At 40.0% G+C, this 20,932-nt stretch overlaps 1 protein-coding gene across 3 annotated transcripts in view; it reads left to right on the top strand.

The window, feature by feature from the left end:
- Positions 1 to 250: 250 nt before the first annotated feature.
- The window catches only part of rngtt (RNA guanylyltransferase and 5'-phosphatase), a 71,831-nt gene continuing 51,149 nt past the window's right edge, over positions 251 to 20,932 (top strand). For all 3 annotated transcript variants that reach the window (XM_041064409.1, XM_041064411.1, XM_041064410.1), the window contains exons 1-8: positions 251 to 650; positions 1,870 to 1,979; positions 2,071 to 2,174; positions 2,265 to 2,353; positions 4,585 to 4,660; positions 5,372 to 5,621; positions 8,119 to 8,228; positions 8,968 to 9,069. In XM_041064409.1, the coding sequence (XP_040920343.1) occupies positions 587 to 650; positions 1,870 to 1,979; positions 2,071 to 2,174; positions 2,265 to 2,353; positions 4,585 to 4,660; positions 5,372 to 5,621; positions 8,119 to 8,228; positions 8,968 to 9,069 (905 nt within the window). In that variant the 5' untranslated portion in view covers positions 251 to 586. The remainder of the gene's footprint in view (positions 651 to 1,869; positions 1,980 to 2,070; positions 2,175 to 2,264; positions 2,354 to 4,584; positions 4,661 to 5,371; positions 5,622 to 8,118; positions 8,229 to 8,967; positions 9,070 to 20,932) is intronic.

Raw genomic sequence — 20,932 nt, 5'->3', positions numbered from 1 at the left:
ATGGTTCATAAGTAAGGGGGGAAATCTTCTTGATAAATGTGCTTAACAATATAAATAAATATAAAATATAAATTAAATATAAATATAAATAAAACAAATCACCAGGGCACAGTTCAGTGAAAGAACATTAAGTACTGTTTCTTTTTTTCCTCGAAAGTATATAAAGGATAATACCGATGACAATGCAGCAGGTGGCAGTATGGTGCAGGAAATCGTTAGAACTACAGACATTAAAAACCAGAAGAAGAAGGCTAGCTGGTTTAGCCCAAGCTAGCTAGTTAGCTCGACTGGTGAGTGTGGTGGATTTACGGAAAATAGACTCAAAAGATTACACCGTTTCTTGGATGCTGATCTGCTGAGAGTCGTGATAACACATGTCCCGTGTGCTGGTCTGGCTGCCCGTCAGAAAGTTGACCGGGCTTAAATTTGTTCGATGACTCTCTTGAATTAGTAGCTGCAGAGGCCCTGAGTCCGCGGTGCTTGGGTGAACCACAGCCCGGGATCGTCGCGAACTCAGAGAGAAAGAGCATCAAGGCACAGGCTAACTATTTACCAACGATTCACTGCACCGAAACCTCTCCTGAACATGTCACATACCGGACCTCCTCCTCGATGGCGGAATTGCCCCAGAAGAGGACAACCTGTGGCAGGTGAGAGAAAAACTAGTAACCCGGGTAACCACCGTTAGATTAACCGGCTTAGTGTATGTAGTGCTGTTGCTACAAACGTTAGCTCCGTTCCGTGTCACACAACATTCTGGTAGAGCATGTCTTTTCTGAAACGCTGTAATCTGCTTTTTTAAAATCCATTCTGATATAACGAGCAGCGTGTAGCTGTCTTGGTTCGTTTTCAGTCGCACAAAAATGTCCAGGTTGGCATCACAATATGGCAACAGAAGCGAGCGGTGTAGTCCAAGTGAATATAATTTTATTTAAATCAAGCAGCGGTCGAAGCAGTGGTGTAAATTGGATTGCAGAATTAATAAAATGATATCAAATCATTTATCAAGCGCACATATTTTTTTTTAAATCAGTATGTACCATTGTCATTTGTAGCGAGGCAAACTTATTTTGCAATATCTTAAATGGAGTTTGGTATGACTCTGTATTCGGGCGCGCGTTGTTTAGCCGGCTTGGCACTTGTGGCTAACGGGCTGTCAAATCTCAACTCTTCGCAGACAAGCGTGGCATTTGCTAGCTAGTAACTTTAATTTGACTTTGAACAAAAGCGGAGATGGTGGGCTGTGCTTTGCTGATTTATTTTCCGACAGAAAAGGGTGCTTTAGGAAGGTCTTATTGAGTTGGCTAGCCTCGTCGTCGAAGCATCACGTGTCAAAACAAACCGGGGCCGTTAGCATGGCGTGCATGCCGCTGTGTAGTGGTCGTTAAATACTAAAGCTTGTGTGTCCGGAACATGTTTACTTGGATACCGCATTGCCAGACCCATCTCCACTTCACGTTTGTTTTCAACAGTGCATTGGTCTAGGTACTCAGCTTCATGGCACACTTATTACTTTTAAGAAATTATCTATAGTACAGGTCAAGAGCTGTATTGGATATTAGAGTTAGATATGCTAACACAATACCAATTACATCCTATTCCACGCTTGGTTTAACACGACCGCAGCACCTTCTTTCACACTGATGTGTTATATTTATGATCCAAACTGCCAAGCCTAAACCAGTGACAATGGTCGATTTGCCAAGTGATTAATCCTGTTTTCATTTGATTTGGTATGATAAAGTGTGGCAACAGTTGGCATCACTTAGTGGTGTCTCTACTCAGAGTACAGAGGTCTTGTATTCAGAGTACAGAGGTGGAGTACCCACCAGTCCATTGCTTACATACTGCTTACATTTTCCCTCATAGGTAAATTCCTGCCTATGAAAACAATGTTGGGTCCCAGATATGATGATCAAGTTGCGGAGGAGAACAGGTTTCACCCGAGCATGCTGTCCAACTACTTAAAAAGTCTGAAGGTAAGTAAACTCCGTGATGACTGAAGCTCTGTGTAACATTGCGAAGCTGGAAATCTCATGGCACACCTTGACCTTTTTTGTCTTTTTCCAGGTGAAAATGGGTCTGCTTGTGGATTTGACGAACACTACTCGCTTTTATGACCGCAAAGACATTGAAAATGAAGGCATAAAATATGTGAAGCTTCAGTGTAAAGGGTATGAGTGAAGTCACTGAGTTAAGACATTGTAAGTTGTTGTTCGTTCAGTGGAAATGTACCAAGTGTAATATCATTCTGTTTGTTTCAGCCATGGAGAATGCCCTTCAAAAGAGACCACTGAGATGTTCATCAGACTCTGTGAACACTTCATGGAGAAGAATCCCACAGAATTAATAGGTAAGGAAACCAGATCTAAACAGTTAGATAATACTAAGTACTGTGTTAATAAACTGCATGTATTTAGGCAATAAAGTTTATTATGTTGCAGCTTATCCATAATGTCCATAATAATCCAAAAATCAGTTTTTGAACTTTGGAAAACTGTTGAAAAAGTTGGAGAATACACCTTGAATTCAGGTTATTTTGTGAATTATTTATATTATCCTCAGACTATAGGACAATACTGGCCTATTGGTAGCAATATCCTATGTGTCCAGCAGAGGGCAGCATTACTCTAAAATTGGACGTGCAAATGGAAGTGATTTTATATTCCATTTAAAAATGTTCACTTTTTTTTTTCAGTAAGCATTTTTTAGTTATTGCCGTTATACTTTAAAACATCAGACAGCTTCCCAGTACAGCCAGTCTTCTGCTGATGGTCACATACCAACTCTGTGTTGCAGCCGGAGGACCGCGCTGCTAAAGACAAGAGCTGTATTTACATTTCTTCAAATGTACATGGCTGTCAAACAAACATTTTTAAGAAAACAGTCTTGTGCAAGTCACTATATTTTGGTTTTATTTTTTAGTATGTAGGAGTTTAACATGAAAAACAACACTTCTCTCCCACTGGATGCTGTGTAGGTGATTTCTAGGTGAAAGGGCATCAGTTGGCATCAAGGCTGAAACCTGGCTCAATAAGTTTGATTTAAAAGTTAAAACTGTGCACATGTTCTACACGTGGGCAGATTTTCATCACTGTTGTTCCAACTGTATTGCCTTTTTTTGTATAGCTAGGTGTGCCCATTACTCAGTTTATCATTATTTATCAGTATACATGCAAATTACTTCACAGAAACGCCAACCTGGGTGTGAGGTAATTTAGAAACTGTCAGCACTATGTAGTTTGTCCACTGCAGAGCATTTATTTATTTTTACACAGTAAAATGGTCTGTTTAGAGTGTACTTAGATCTTAGAATTAAAAAAAAAAAATCAAGATTGTGCTAGTGACAAATGATACACTCAGCAGTTTTGTTTATTTCAGGTAGACCTATCTATACCTAGATGTTGAAACTGCTTTAGAGAAGGTGTTGATTCAACTTCATTATCACAGAGAGGTGTTTCTGTTATTTAGCTTCACTGATGTAAATGGGGTGGACAAAATAATAGAAACACCTGCCAGTATAATGCAGTTCAGTTCAACAGCACTTCAGGCTGAAGTCTGCTGTGGCACAATGCAGAAAGGTGGCTTATCAAGTACACATGGATATTGAAGTTGCACTTTCACACCAGTGACAGCAGGGTGCTCTCTTCTACTTCATTCAAGCATCATATAATCCTATAATACTAACTGCTGCCTGGCTTGGAAATGAAACTGCCCAAACATCAGAGCAGAATGTGTGAATGTTGTCTCAGCAATGTCCTGTCTTTAGCCAGCTGGTGATTAGACTTTGTTGTCTCTGCGGTACACATGTCCAAATTATACAGTTGGACTGGTAAATGTGATCCCCGTCCTCTGACATTGGTTCATTTTATCTTCATTAGCGTTGGCGTTGCCAGGCAAACTTCCTTTGGTGGGGAAATATGAGAGTCAGATGGTTTGAGTTTGTGTAGTTTGAACCCTGCTGTGCACCTGCTGAAGAATTCTTGTTTGTGAAAATGTTGCTTTGTTAAAAAATTTGGAGGATATTTGTTTTTCTTTGTTGAAATAGTGAACACACATGACTAAAATCTTCAGGGGGCTTTTTGTGCTTTCAGAGAGGCCTTTTTTTTTCTTTGGAGTCCAGTTTCGGCTTTACAGACAAGTCCTATTCACTTCAAAATAAAGAGCACACTTTCTTTCTGTTTTTGTTTTTTTTGTGCCCTTTTCATCCGCTCTTTACCTCCCTGAATGTTTCGTCAGTTTATGGGTCTCTTCTGTGTGTGCAGTGGCTGGTGTCAGACTGATTTTTGATGTGGGTATAAAGGAAAGATTCTGCCTGTGAGTCTTTTGAGTATGTGACTTGATGCCCTTACTTAAAACAAGGACTCAGCCTTAGCACACCTCAAAGAGGACTGATGTTATTGATGTGAGAGGGGAACACATTGGATAAGATTGTGCCAAACCTTTTGATGGCTTACTGACATTATGCTGCATTAAACTGACTGTGAAAAGTCACTGAGTATAGATATGGGATATATAAATGTAAACTTAAATTGGGATTCTTGGTTTTTGATCCTTATGCTCCTTCCTTTCTTTCTCCTGAAGGTGTTCACTGCACACATGGCTTCAACCGGACAGGCTTTCTGATCTGTGCGTACCTAGTGGAGAAAATGGACTGGAGGTAAGGGCTGCCCCCCTCCGATCACTCATACTTTGACCATCTTCACAGTCGTCTTGCATGACCCCACGGCAGAGATGTTTAAATAATTTACAACAGCTGAACAGGGATGGGGTAGGTGATGATGTGCCTTTAGTCAGAGGTCGAGCAGCCGTCTGAGAAAGCAGAATCCCTGGAAGCTGTAGACAAGTAGGCTGAATAAATCCCTCCCACCACCCACAACTTCCTGTGTATTGAATATTCTGAGAGCATTCGCAGCCCTCGTCCAGTATCATGTGTTAGAAGATTCAACTATCAAATGACAAATGGTAGATTCTTTCTGTCTTCGTGTATATACAAAGAACAAGTCAAAGTCAGTGAAAAATATCTGTCCTAAACATGGACATTAGATTATTTTCAGTAAAATTGAGCCCTGGGGACCTCCAAAGGAGATCTTCTCATAGACTGAGGAATAATTTTTCCATGTTTTCTTTGTTGATTTCCCATAAGCAAATTGTGTGTTAAACAATACTGTTTCCTTTTGTAATGAAATGTTATGGTTAGCTTTTTTTAATCAAGCTCTTTATCATGTCATAATCATAAAACAATTGTCAATTACTTTTTTATAAAGTTTTGGTTAACATAAAAATACTATATCAGAATATTTTTTTTTGACAAATAAAATAGTAAACCTTCTTAAAATATGCCCTTTCTGTGTTTTCTGACTCTTATCAGCATCGAAGCAGCCGTGGCTGCTTTCGCCCAGGCCCGGGCCCCAGGGATCTACAAGGGAGACTACCTCAAAGAGCTTTTCCGTCGCTATGGAGATGAGGAGGACACGCCCCCCGCCCCCGCACTGCCTGAGTGGTGCTTTGACGACGATGACGGGGAAGTGGACGATGACGGCAACGCAGTTGGCCAGGAGTCGGGCCCCAGCTCCTCTGGGTCAGCGTCCGGCAAACGAAAGAAAGAGAAGCTAAAGCTGGTAAGACTTCCGGGGAGCTCCATGAAATGGACTGTTAAGTAGAAAATCTGTCGGTCCCTCCCTGCACGACACGGATCTCATGCAGGGTGATGTAGGGTCTCTGGAGGGGCTTCTCTTCGAAGCGATGAGACTCTTATGTTCAACTATATATAATAATCTGGCGAATTGAATCTTCAAATTTAGAGAAAATTAAACCTTACATCTTCTCAACTGCTGGCGAAGGTATCATTTTGATTAGATAAGAGCCGTATCCCTGTCTTTATGTAAAGCTTTCATCAGTGCAGTTTAGTGAAATTAGAAATGTTGAATCATCTCCAGTTGCATATAATTAGGTTTTCTTCTGTTTGCATTCAGCTGATGCTCTCATCCAAATAATTTTGAGTAGTTACAAGAAGCCTAAATTAAAATGGCACCACCAACATTTCCAGCAGTCAGACTAGAGGCAGTGGAAAGACAAAAGCAACCAAAGTAAACCAAAACAGAGATTTGTGCAAATTACATTTACATCCAAATACGCTTCGGTGTATTTTCTTTATCAGTGTTATTGCACACAGAACCTGCTGAAAACATGAATCAAGGCAAATCTAATAGTTGAGAATGTGATACAGCAGACACGTCTAGGGGTAAGAAGCCAGCTGGAGAGAGCAAGCAGCAGCACGAGCAGCAGCTCTTGCAGACCACATCACTTCACTGTCATTAAGCAATGCTGTCTCTTGGTTGAGTGGCTTGCCTCGCAGTCAGACTGGTTGGCAGCCAGTTGGCTCTTATGAGGAGAAATGTCATAAAGCCTGCTTGGATGAAACACTGCTGAGTTTTAATGTGAAAAGTAGAAGCGCTGCTCTGCTATTTTGGATAGTCCATACTTAGGTTAACCAGTGATTGGCTCCTGAGGAGTGGAGTATGTGTTGGAAGAGTGTTCCCATGCTCCTGGGTTAGAGATACTTATTGTGGAGGAGCAGTTGAAGGAATCAGATTTCAGCCTGTCGTGTGCACTCTGCTTTAATCAACCGTTTAAGAAGAAGCATAAATATACAATGCCCTCCCTCACTTAACGCCAGGCCCATTACTCAGTATTATCATTTATCATCGTAACATTGAGTGAAATCATGTTGTGATATGCTCTTATCATTAAATCTTGTGTGGGCTGCACACATGAAACATGAAAATAAATTTGTGCAGCAGAACTTATCTTGTGACCCTTTTTGTGGGGTTGATCTGGGGAACCTGGGGAACCCCCCTAAAAATATATCATATCAATCATATATAATAATATATCACTCACATGGGATATTTTACTGCCGAACGAGCTAGTATGAGCTAGTACTTGTACTCACTGTCACCACTGCTGCTTCAGATAGGAAGCACATCAGCTCATTGTGGGCAAGTGTGGAGTTTACCGAGACTGAAATGAACTTAGATGAATTAATCGCTTGTCAGTGCCTAATGCATCTATCCATTTTATGCGGCTTATCTGGGCCCAGGCCACATTAATTAGATTAATTATATCATTAGGAATTATTATTACATGCTGCTGGGAAGTCCTGGAAAAAAAAAGTGATATAGTTATAAATAATTCTTACACGTATTGTCTCTGCTGGTTTCTTATTATCCTTTAATACTTTGTCCGGTATAGGATCATGAAATGGGTGTTAAATGGCATTCTGTATCATTTTAAGTGTTGAATTTGACTCGGTGAACCCTGGAGGAACTCTGTGCCCGGGTTCAGACAGTCTTGTTCCCACCTGACTGAACAAACAAGGTAAACTGCTGTGAATGGTCCCTGAGTTTAAGGGAGATGAATGAGGTTAAGTAGTAGCACTACTATCTAATGCACATAACCCCATTTAGCATGAAAGGTGGAGAATGAGATTTATATGAGCATGATCATGGTCTTTCTCTTCTCACTGAAGCCATTCATACTTAAAACATATGCACTAATGATACTTGGGGTGACATATATTATCTTATCATATTCGTTTCTCTTCTAATTGGCGTATATCATCATATTATACCAGTTCGCAGGAGTGAGCTGGGCAGAATGAGAGGGAAAAGGCCATGCCAAATGAGAAATAAGTGAGATTAGGAAATGAGGTGAATGAGTGCCACAGATGTCGCCAATGTCTCTATCAAAGTAGAAATGAGTTGATTCCTGCATAAACCATAAACTGGGAGTGTAGGAGTAAAAGTGAGGAGAGAGAAGGCAGTAGAGTCCAGTTTCCTGGGAGCTGAAGCAGATGAGCAGGTTTTCTAAGGTGGTTTCATAAAATAATTAAAGTGAGAATGGTTTTAAACGTGTAGAGAGCAAAAGTAAAAATGGATTTACAATGCGTCTTCCTGTTGCCTCTGCACACACAGGGATTCATAAAGCAAAGAAGCAGCTGTTTGGACTGTATCACCAGCATTCAAAATGTTTTTCTTGCATCTGTAGGCGGATATGAGTGTTTCTCTAAATTCAGTCCAAGTTCAAGCCTCTATTTTCCTTCTTTCTTCCTCCCAGGGTGCAGTGTTCCTTGAGGGTGTCACGGTTAAAGGCATCACGCAGATCACCACACAACCCAAGCTAGGCGACATCCAAAGAGTGTGTCAGGAGATGGCCGAGTGGGACAGGTAACAGCCTCTCTATGCCCTCCTCATACCCCCCTGGGAAACTCTGAGTCTCTACATACAGCAGAAGGAACCATTCATGGTGCCATTTCCACTCCCTGCTGTTGCCAGATCCAAATGTAGTTGTGAATTCAATATTTGGACAGAATGACTTTTTATCTGGAGATCTGTAGGGTGTCTGGAAACAATATTTACTGTTGTATCCCACTTTGTGATACCAGTTGCACTAAGTCACAGCCCAAGATTTCTAAGGAGGTGTTGAATTAGCTCATGCAGTCATTGTTCAGCCTTGTGATTGCCAGTGGAATATTGATTGACACCCATAAGCTTCCACTTTGGCCTTCTCTGATTGGTTAGAAGGGTGAGGCACGCTCACCCTTAAGGAAGGTATTGCATTCCTGTCAAGCCATTCAATGTGTCCCAGAAGCTTTTGACAGCACCTTTCCAGTGGCGGTGGGACAGTGGGATGACTTTTTGTTTCATTAGCCTAAGCTTCTAAGTGTAATTCTCAAATGCACACACTCCTAGCTGTTGTAAAATAAGGACTCCACCAGAGGTGATGTGCAAGAGCTGCATCACAGCAGTTACGACAGCTCCACACACGCTTTGTCCATCATTTAGTGGGAAAGCACAAGATCCCTTCCCTATAGCTATAATCCCAATATCAGTAGAGGGCATACTTGAAGACATACTTGTGGGGTTAATTATGAGGTCATCTGTTGTGTTTCCATTGTTGTTGCAGGTCTGGTTTTCCTGGTGCTCAGCCTGTGTCCATGGATAGACAAAATATTCGTTTCCTGGAGCGGAATCCATACAAAGTCAGCTGGAAAGCTGATGGCACACGGTGGGTCTATTGTTCATGGGTTTTCGTTACAATAAATAACTCCTCTTTCACATGTGCCAATACAGGTATCACTCTTTGTGCCTCTGACTGGGCCAATCCGTTTCTCTTCCTATTCATTAGCCTTTGTTTCCGAGTCAATACACAGTTAGTGTCCATGGGAGTTGTCCATCAAGGCTGTATGCATCGGAGATGCTAATTTACTTTCCTGGCTTGTTAGTGAAGACTGAGAGGAATACTAACATGGCTTCTGTTTCTTATTAGGTTTTAATTACAACACCTTCATATAGCTAATCAGCCTGAGTGGTCATTGTTTAGCTGTGGAGATGTGGACTGTGGAATTATAAATTGGCTTCACTGATGGAGCCACAAAGCAAATAGGATGACTGTGTCCAATGTGGAATAAGAAATGCAGCAGGGCGCTTTTTCTTTCCTGTCACATTTGGGGATGAATTTGTCGCTTTATGTCTCTGTTGCCAAAAGCTAGCGGTGATGGGGAAAGGAGTTTTAGTATTCCAGTAGTCTGCTGTCTCTCTCGCTGGTGTGAATGTGCAGTGTGCTGGTGAATATTTAATGACTGCAGTCAATTTCAGAATTTTACAAATCTGCACTTTAATTTCCTCGAAGAGTGAGACTGGCAGAGTACAGATTTGGCCCCTGACCAAGATGTCGCTGATGTGTGTAATCGACTGCCATCATCCGCAAATGCTTGAAAGTTTGGCTCTTAGATTTATTTAAAGAATGACACTCAGCTTTTCCTCTTCTGCCTCAGACCCTCGCCCTTCACCCTATTTGCCCCGAAGGTCCTTTAGGCATGAAGAGTTGTGATACTCAGTTTCTTCAGTCATGAAAAACAGAGAGAGGCATGGCATGCTAGGTATGAGTCATCCCTCAACTGCAGGATATACGCTCTGTTGAAAATAGGATCTGCTTCTTTCACTTCATATTTAAATATAAATATAAATGGCAAAATGCAAACCCTTAAACAAAAAACAGTCAGTGGACTGAAGCACATTCTCTATTTTATCTTACTTATAATATTCAGAACAAGATAAGAAAATCCATAATCTAAATCCATTGGTCATTTTTAAAGCAAATCGTCATTTGCTCCCTCTAGTTTCACAAATATGAGGATCGGATTCTTGTCTTTATCACCCATGACAGTAAGCTGTGTATCTTTGGGCTTTGGACTATTAGTCAAAATTAGACAATTTATGTGTCTGTTTAATGTCACTTTGGTCTGTGGGACATTATAATGGGCACTTTGTTTACCATTTTGTGTCAGTTTATGGACAGTACATTAATTGGTTGTTCCTAATAACTGGCAGATTAAATGATAAAGAATATAATCATAAGCTGCAGTCCTAGTGCGTAGTGAAGAACAATTTTCTGCGTAAATAAAAAAAAAAAGTGCACCACAAAAAAACACATTCCCAGATTTTAGTGAGCTTCTTATTTTTTTTAAAAATCTAAGAAAGACATGAACTTCGTCAGATGTTTCCCTTGATTCAATAATCACCAGTTTCTATGCAGAATAATAATGAAGAATCTGCTGATTTGTGAAGTTAATTATTTGTTCCATATTATAATTATGTTTATATCTAGGTGTGTGCAGTATGTCTACATATACTTCATACAGTTGATAGTTACTGGGTTAGTTGGGCTAAGACTGATTTTACATATTAATTGGAGTTAAGGTGAATGATAATGTCTTTCTCTATAACGCTAATATGAGCTCTGTGCCATATCCAGTCCCAACCACCAGAACAATTTAGAGTTTAGTCTCACCAGAACATATTGTGCTTGAGTCTAATTGAGAGAGACTAATTTATTTATCCGAGGTGTAATTTAATCAGCACCAGTCGCGTGCGTGCGTGCGTGCGTGTGTGTGTGTGTAGCATTAGAGAAGCGAGGATTTTTGCTTCCTGTTATCTTCTGTGATTTCATACCTGAACACTAAAACACACACTAAAAGCTCTACAGGTGCAGGTAGATGTGTATTAAGCATCACTGTGTTTATCATTATCATACATAATGTTAGTGCTGCCCAGTGAATGTGCGATCGTGGAAAAGAGGAAACTTGGACATAAACTGTTAGTAAAACTATATATATATATTTAAAAAAAACAGCAGTGAGGTAAAATGCATAGAGTGTGCTGTCACTTCAAGGACTTTTTTGGACGTGTATTTTTCTGGAACCGTGATACCACACTGTGCCCAGTCTTACCATAAAGTCTATTTTTTTCTAACTCATTCCTATCCCTTTACAAGTTCTTGAAGTTTCTTGACACTCCACTACAGAAAGTTGAAGCTGCCATTTCTTCCTCGTCCTTGCTCTGATTCTGCCTGTCTGATATTGCTTCTGCTTTCTACTGTTACTCTTCTACTGAGCTGAGAAATGGCTTTTTTTTAAAAAAAAAAAAAAAAAGCATGGTACCTTATTAGTGCCTCGCCTGAATCACCATGCTTCTTAATTTATCCAGGAAATGGCCACGTCTCTCATACATGTTTAGCTTTTGTGTGAAATTGAAATTGCACAAAAGAAGTAATGATGAGAGACATTTTGGTGAGAAAAAAAAAGTGATTAAAATCCCTCAGATATGGGTCTTTATTAAATCTGGGCAATATCTGAGATTGGTAGACAACCAAAAAGGTAGACAACCAAAAACTGGTGTTAAAGCCTAGATGGAGGGGTGTTGGCTGTTTGTGAGTCAGTTGTCAAACATCATGAAAGTAAAAACACTGATTAATACTGATTGTTTCTGCTTTTAATCACTATTTCTTGGGCTGTTAATCCTAAAATGTCTCTAATGAATTTTGCTCTTATATGTGGATGATTTGCAATACATCAGATAAGGTTAATGAGTTGTAGGCGAGTGTTAAGATTGTGTGTATTTTCAGTGAGACTCACTGATTGCAGTGGTGCAGCATGGTCTCAGTTTGTCATTCTCCTCATGCATGTGTGGAGTGTGCAAAGAATTTCTTATTAGATGTCCTACTTTTTAGCCAGTGGCACCTGAAGACCAGAAATGGGTTTTTAATAGGAAATTTGTCTCTTCAAGGTGGTCTGGAAAGATTTTTCTTTTTGCGTATTGCCAGAAGTTCTCATTTAAGTATGACATATTCTAAATCCCTCCAGCTCTGCCTTTGTTGCTCTGGTGAAGATAAGAAAGTTTCCCATTTTAATGCAACTAATTTTTACTTTTAGAATGAGTAATTTCCTTTATTTCATACAAAAAGCAATGCTGTTACAGGGAAAGGTTAAGTGAGCCAAAAATGTTAATTTTCAGGAATGTCTAATCTGACAGTTACTCTCAGGCCCCTGTGGAAGATTCCTGTGGCCGCTTTTCACAGCTCTGGCAGTGAAACTGCCTTGCTCAGTAGCACAATAACAGGCAAGATGGTGACATAGTACTGAAGCAACCTCACTTACCTAAAAATAATATGCAGTTGCCCCTCACACTCAGACCAGTCATACTGAGAAATGTGCCAAGTAGGTGGCTTCTAATGGGCTTTGGAAAGGACAACAAAATCAGTATATTTGCCAAGAGGGGAAACGCAGGCTGAGTTGGGTTTTTAATCATCTTGTTGTAGAGTCTTCTGTCAGGGCTAGATTGGTTTGTGCCCCAGAGAAGAGGAGGAGGAGGAGGAGGAGGAGGGAGAGGGGCCAATTATGTCCTTGGGACTTAAACAAACAATGCTGCTCAACTTGGACTTTATTAAAGAAATTGGACTTGAAAGTCTCTGGCTTTCTTAATTTTCTCCTCAAAGTCCTCTTTTATCTGAACTAATACTTCAGTCAGTCATTTAAAATTAGGAATCAATGGTCCATTGTTTTCTTTAACGTGTCACATTAGGTCTTTTGAATGACAGATTTTATTATACCTGTTTGCTGATTATTGGCTGGTTATTTATTACTTGTTTTTTACAGACTCTCCTGTGTATTTAGTCAATTCATGATGTCTGTAACCCTGCTTAGTGGCCATCTTGTACACCAAACACCACCGCCACCAAATTCAGGCTTATATTGTTACTAAAGCTTTGGGCTGCTTGTTGTGGCTTTGTGAACCAGCGCCTCTGAATGGCTGCGTGAACGAACACAGGAGGATTTTCAGCTCACAAAAGTAGAAATAGTTTAACAGGGACTTTGTAAACAGCATTACTACACATTTATGTTTACTGGTGCACCTGTTTTGTAATGTTTTATATGAAAGCAACCACTGGGACAACAGTTAGAAAATCTGTAATGTGTTTTAGTCGAAGTTTGTGTCTGCTGTTCAGGAGACAGCTTGTACTTCTCTCGCCCTTTTATTTGTCACTCTTCACTGGCAGAGAAATTGGTCTTTTGTCACACCCATTCTCCTGTCGTCTCTCCTTCCCAAATTTATTTCAAATTAGGACAAAATATTTTGATCAAAGTTAGGTTAGATTGGTTTGGTTATGGAAAGTTTAGTGTCCTGTTTTTTATTTTATTTATTTATTTTTTATTTGGTCGTAGTTTTTACCTGGCTCACTAATTTCCCAGGAGAATGCATATCCGTTTGTCCACTTCATCTAGCCACGGCAGTTCTCATGGTTAGTGCCAAAGTATCCCGGTTTAGGGTGCTTTCCATTAAAAAAAAAAAAGAAAAGAAAAAAACTTTGGGAAGTAGCTGTGTGGGGGTGGGAAAGTTAAGCTCAAGTGCATTTGCCACTGAGGAGGAAAAACACCCACTACAGCTAGGTAATGAGCCATACAGATGAGAGATTTATGCTTAAACAGAAGTGTTTTCAAAATTGTGTGTGTTGGTTTTACAGGAGAAATTACTATAAGAACAAGGACTAACTGGTTGGTTTGACAAGTGCATGTCTGGTTACCCTCTTCACCTCTGTTAAGGAGCGTTTCATTAAGTTTTTCTACTGTATATGAGGCATTTGGTACCTAAATCCACAAATGTGTGTGCCCTAAACAGGGATCATGCTGCATTCATGGAATGTCGCCAGAAAGGCAAGAAGAGCTAGTGGCAGTGTTCACTCGTTATTCCAAGGTAGATAGGCCTAGTGCTAATCTTGTAGTCATTCCATATAAACAGCCTAAATTAGTGTCTTTTGTTGTATTACTTATTTTTAACAGCTAATCACCAAGTGAAACCGTATACAAACAGTGTTTAGCTCATGAGCTGAATGGATTTCATTAATGCTGTTATGGGATTTTATTTTGATGTCAGTGCCAGCAGCGGTGCATTTGCATTCATTCTGCCAACAGTTTGTCTGTAGTTCTTTTTGCGGAGTGGGAGATATTGTCACTGTCAGAAAGTCCCAATATCCTTGACAAGGAATTATAAGTTGGAGGCTGATATGAATAGTTTTTGCCTCTAGTCTGATTGTAATTATGGTGGAAACCGGGCGAATCTGAAGGGGGTCTTTGTTAGTAGGGATGGGACATTTTCTCTGCTGCAGTGATTTGTGATTTGATTTGGCAAAGACACGTGTGGTTTTACCAAAAAACAAAAAAATCTTGCCAGTGCAGCTTTCACAAAACTATCAAATGTAGAATGAAATAATTCTCTTTATGGGCAGTTTTTTAAATGCCTGTATAGAAACTGACTTTCAGGCAAGGCAGTTTACCCTCGAGTGTGTATCTCATGTGTTCCCTTGTTACTCCCTCCAAAAAAAAAAGAGAAAGGAATCATCATCATACATCAAATGAAGGAATATAGTTTGTGCTTCACAACGGATCTTTTTGTTTTGAAGTCAACCTGGCTTCTTCGGGTATAAGAGAGCGGCCCTGCCCGTTGACACACCACTAATGATGTGCAAAGCTTGTGGATCGGATCTAAGGCCTCCCCTGGAGCTCAGCTGCTGTCAGTCATGCCGCAGGACTAGACTGGAAAAGCCGACAATGGCCGTCTGTGCCTCATTAGGGCTAAAGTGCTGTGGGGACAGGGCTCGGGGATAAGGATAAAATCGGAGTCTCACGGCACCCATCAGAGGACAGGAGCGGAAAGGAAAGAGCAGGCGGGGAGGGGTGTACACTTGTGTGATTAAAGGAGCACATCAGATTGGATATTTTCCTATTGGCCGTCAAAAGAGAATTCAGTGTCTGCTATTACCATAACTTCAGAGAGAGGGCGAGATGAAGAAGGTGATATTTGCGGTGAAGAAAAGGACGACTGGGAGTTACACAGTACTAATGGTCTCCCTCTGCTTTCTTCTGAACACACTTGACAGCGTTAGCCATGGATAACTGGCCAATTAGACGGCGGAGGAACCACTTCTGCTTAGTACAGACCTGTTGTGTCCTCACTGGTTGACAGATCTTCTCTGTTGTGACACTTAGCCTATCTGTTTGATCTCCTCACACTGGTCCTCCACTGAGAGAGAAAAGATATCATCCCTTTGCACAAGAGGATGTTCCTGTCTGTGGGAATCATCATTTGCCTTAACGTGTTCAGGCGTTTCCCGTTCCCTTTCTGATCCAGCACGGTCCTTTTGTGTCTTTTTAATGCTTTCGTGGTGCGTCCACTCCCACCCCAAAAATGTGAGAGCAGCTATATCTGGCCCACTCATCATTCTTTCCCTCTCCCCTCCCCACACACTGTTTTTCCCCTGCAGTTTCCAACAAGACTTTTGGACGACCCTGATTTATATCTTAAGGCTAATGTTACGTTGCTCTCTCCTGTCATGACTGGAGGAAGAGGTGGATCAAACTCATCAGTCTGAGCTTTTCACTGATCTCTGTTATCTGAAGGCTGCAGTGAGGGTTATGATTATCACTTTCCTTGGTCAGCATACTTGAGAAGCCTTTGACTATAATGGAAATAATTAAGTAACATGCCTAGCTTCTTGTTCCCCTCCCCTCAAAATAAAAGCCTTCATTGAAATGATCGCCAACTAATTATTTCCAAATATTTTTATTGATTCGCAGCCATGATCTCTGTCGACCTGTTATTACATCCTTCTACTAACTCTTTTTTATTAGTTATATATCATTGTAAATTGAATGAATTTGAGTTTTGGATCTTTGTTGGCGTAACCAATTTTAAGACATCACCTGGGGCCTCTGAGATATTGTGATGGGTATTTTTGGCTGGATCGCAAGAGCTTGTTATGTTGTCTGACAACAGACACAGGAAAACATGTATATGAGAACACCTTCACTGGGAATTCAGGAGCATTAAATTCCTGTATATGTGAACACAGAGAATAGGAGAGAAGCAAACAGACAAAGGGCTGAAACCGGCTCACACCAGGCAGAATGCAGATACAACGCAATGGCGTCACGAATATGCAAATTAGCATATTACGCCGTTTAGCAACTTTTCGAGCAGGCCTGAACGACTTTCCATTGAAAATAGTTGTTCCACAACAGTTTTAAATTAACTCCTCAATTTTGCTCATTGACCATATGTGGTCCAGCCGTGTACTACTTTAATCAATAAAGAAAACAATCATGGGCTGCTGCGCTATGTTTTACAATGGAAAAACTATAGAATACTATTTAGCACAATGCTCATAAAAGGCACATTTTTGTTCTCAGTTCAGACTTTTGTCAGCTGGTGTTGTATTCTGCCCACATACTCACTCTTGGAAGCTTGTCAAGTTTCCCACTTTGAACCAGCTGGTATTGATGGTATATTTATTACATCTAATCCCTTTGTGATAATGGTAGAGAGACACAGCGGGTATGAGAAATGCCTTGCTTTGTCAGTGGGGAAGTCATTAATCTCAAATCCATCCCTGTCATCAGACTCTGTTTTCCCAAAAGGTGTACATCCTCTCAGTCGGAGTTATTTCTGAGTTTGTACACCATCAAAGCTTTCTATCCATTTTCATGGCATAAATTCCTTCATACTGTGTGTTCAAGGTACAAGATAATTAGCCTCAGCTGTCAGTTGCATTGATTATGATACTTAACCTTTGAAAATATAGCAGGACTTTAGTTGCTCATTAGGGCATTAGTTCATCCAGCTTTAATCGCCACTTGGTATTTTGTGTAATAGAGCAGCAGGCAGCCCGGAAAGTGTAATTGGGTTCATAAAAGGAGTGTAATGAAGCCAAAAGATTGCTAAACATTAACATTTGTCAATAGACTTTATTTACTTATTTTACAATCAAGTTACAATCCAGCTCCTCCTCATAGCAGCAAATGACTTTACAAAGACGAGCCTCCTCCGTATTTGCTTATTTGTAAACTAAAGAATTAATTGATTAACGGAAAAAAATAATCAGTTTAATTGATAATGGGAAGAAAACGTTTGTCGCTGGCATCTCAGGCAAGTTTCTACAGAAGTGTTTTCAGAGATTTAGGCTTCAAATGGTGACTGTAATGCTCTGTTTACATTCCCCTGTTTAATTTCATATTTTTTTCAGCCTTAAAACAACACTCACTTGTCCCTCTGTACACTGAAGCAGCTTTTGCTTGCCTCCAGTTTATACTGCCAGCGAAGAGTTCCCTTTCTGACACGTTTCCAGTTCAAGAATTCAGTGATAAAATCTGTTTATGCAATAGACAACATAATTCATTTAGGATGTGATGTGAGCCTGCATTGTTTTTCCTCTTCAAGTTGCGGTGGCTCATTAAAGTTGTGTCAGATGCAGTGGGAAAGCCAGAGACTGTGCCAGCCAGGTTTCCCTCCATTTAGTCTGAAGTACTTTTATGTTGTAGAAAACAGCTGTGCTTCCATTTCCTGAAGGGGAATTAAAACGAGTGTCACTGGTCTCCAGGTTGTAGCTCTCGTGCATCAGAGGATATAATGGTGAACTGCTCGTCGACTTCTGAGTCTTGAACTGCAAAGATGGGTTAAAGCAGTAAAATTACACAGCTTTGTTAATTGGATCTGCAGTTCGGGTGCTATGTAGAGTGTGCTGATATTTCTAAATATGTCACAAGTAAATTCTTGCTGCTGTTAGAGCTGAAACCCATTCTGCAGGGTAACACAAAGGCAACAGTGGTGCCTGTGTTTTTGGGAGTGGCCCATCTTTTCAGTTTGTCTTTGGGAACCAACAGAAGGGAGGATCAAGGATTTTGTCTGTTTACAGTCCCTCATTGGAAATTGCCTGTAATGTCTGCCAACTCAGTGATCAGCCGACTCCACTGATCAAACAGCAAACATTTGGTGTGAATGCTTTGCTTACGCTCGTGTCTCTCTGGATATTATTCAGGGCCATTATGTTTTGTCACCGAGCCTGTATAATTTGCAGTAATTCGATGACAGTGATTTTGAGGTTTCATTTTATCCCCATTGGTTTAATAAGAAATAATTATTTTGCCCCTTATTTATATAAGGATGACTTTTCTTTGTGTAAAAACCAATAATACACTGACCTCATTCAAATAACTCATCTAGCGTAGTTTAGTTTGGCCGCAATTAGACTGAAACATCCCATTAATGCCTCATATTAAGCTAGTCTTTCTAAATTGAGCAGCTCATGCAGAGAAGGATGATTGCTTGAAATTGTAATTGGGTTTTATATAGTTTAACTATTGTCCAGATGGGGTGTTTGTATTATAAAACATCAGCTCATATCTAATGAGAGCTGTTAACAGATTACTTTTACAGCTCAGACCTCCAGAGATGATGATACCAAAAAGTAGAAAGTCTGAGATCTCACCTGAAGTGTGCACTCATGTTATTTAAAGATATTCCCCCTCCACTGTCGTATTCTGCACAGCGGAGATGAAAAAAAAAAGGCTGATAAAAGTCTAAAAGCTATAAATTGTGAGGGTCTTGATTCTTGTGCTTCATGCTCCAGCAACCTGACACACCTGTGGGCATAATATAGAGGAAGAGTGGAGTCAAATTAATACCAACCAAATGCTCATATCGTGACCCACGCTGGTAAACTGGCCTATTTTGACAGGTATTTTAACAGTCTAACAGTCACCGCTGTCAAGTTTTGGAATATCTCAGTCAAGTGCACTCGTGGGTGAAAAAGTAATTTTCCAGCATTATCCTGTGTTTAGAGTTTCTCTTTTGGTTCGACTGCTTCATTCCTCTTTTACTGAAGCCATAACGGGGAAATACACGGGATACGATGGACAACGTAACAGTAAAACCGTTGCAGTGTAATGTCATCCAATTTAATAACGAATGACCCCAAGAATGGCCCTACAGAAATCATGTAAATCTTATCAATGGTAGTATACACCCTGTGGCACATTTATTAGATACACATTTACACTCAAATGCAACTGAATACAGTTGTTCAGCCATAAATTCTGCCTTTACAAAATGTATAATATTCACTTGATGGTGACCTTGTTGGAAATGTGTAGATTTAATTACATTTTTATCACTGAGGTCATAGTTAAAGCTTGTGTTGTACTGTACAACATTATATTGAGAGGAGTTTAAACTTTTTACTCCTATCCAGTTACATATATGAGAGGTGGGCAAAATATTAGGAACACCTCTGATTTAATGCAGCACCTCACATCACCATTAACTATGACCTCTAAAACATGGTTTTAACAACACGTCTATAACTAGGTATTATAAAAGTAGCTGAGCATTTGAGTGGGATTGCTTTAGACTGTGCCTAATACAGTGACCACTGAGTGTGTATTGTAGAACTAATACACTGCACTACATTTGCTTAGTCAAAGTGATTTTAAAGTTGTAAAGTTGCTGATTGCTGTAGAATGTCCAATTTCAGTACATCATTTCATTGTTGTATTTCTGCAGAAGCTGAATTTGTGAATTTGTGGGAGGCTGTGGAGGTGATTCTTTTTTTTTGTGTGTGTGCTTTCTCCTAAGTCTTTATCTCACCTGCAAAGGCTGGCCATGGATTAGTTGAGCTTCATGCTCATGGAAACAAATCACCCATCCACTGGTGATGTATGCAATTTGAAGATAGAGTAATCTCCTACAAGTAAAGGGTTTTTGTGCTGGTGCAAGGCAACTAGGGACCATTGTAATAGGAAAGAAAATTTGTCAACAGTTCAGTGTGAGAAACATTTTATCCACATGCTTGTAAATAGTTCAGGCTGTTGCCTTTTCACAATTTGTGACACCAAGAAACTACTTTCTCGTATTAAAAATTCCCCACTCTGTAAGTATGAGAGGTGCCTGGTAAAAGTTGTTTGTTGTGATTCATATAATTTGCCAAACAGTCACACTGATCAAAAATGCTTTCTGTTTGCGATGATAGATCCTATGAAGCACTGCTAGATAAAAGGAAAAGTGGTTGCTTTGGTAATACGTTGTAATTAGCAGGTATCTGTTTTGGTGATCTTTCATCTTTTCTCAGACGTGATAAAAGCTCTTACGCCTTTACCTTTTTGTTTTATTTGAATTGAGCGCAACCAATTTGCACATTAGAGATATACACAGAGCCTGTGTTGTTTTGTAGTGCCGATAGTGCCCAAATCTCAAGTGTAGTTTCTCTTTGCTTGCAGCAAATCAACTTAAGGTGTGATTAACATATTAAATTCTCCAAATAAACTAATTAAAGAAAATTATAGGCAGCATTGGGGATTAGAATGTGATCAGAGGTATTACAGAGTAAGGACAAGAGGAATACAAGGTTTAATGCATTAATAAAATGTCATAATACTTGAAAACAGCAACATAGCAACCGTACTGTGACTGAAATGGAAAAAAAAATCAGTATCAGTTATAAAAAAAAAAAAGATGGTTTGCATTTGCATGTTTCAGTTCACCTGACATACTGTAGAGATGAGACTCTGGAAAGGTCAGGTCACATGACACAGGACATTTTCAGTCGCTTTCCTCTTCTTAAAACGCTGTAGAACGTAATCATCAGTGAATACGCACATATAACCCAACTGTGCTGCAAAAGTACAATTCCTCACAGTAAAAAGGGAAACAACACTAAAGCTTGTTAATCAACCAGCCGTGTTAATTTATTCTTTCACTTGTAT

Source organism: Toxotes jaculatrix, chromosome 19 (genome assembly GCF_017976425.1).
Source record: "Toxotes jaculatrix isolate fToxJac2 chromosome 19, fToxJac2.pri, whole genome shotgun sequence".
Lineage (NCBI taxonomy): Eukaryota > Metazoa > Chordata > Actinopteri > Toxotidae > Toxotes > Toxotes jaculatrix.
The sequence above is the reverse complement of the archived record's forward strand: the minus strand, read 5'-3'. Positions and strand labels throughout refer to the sequence as shown.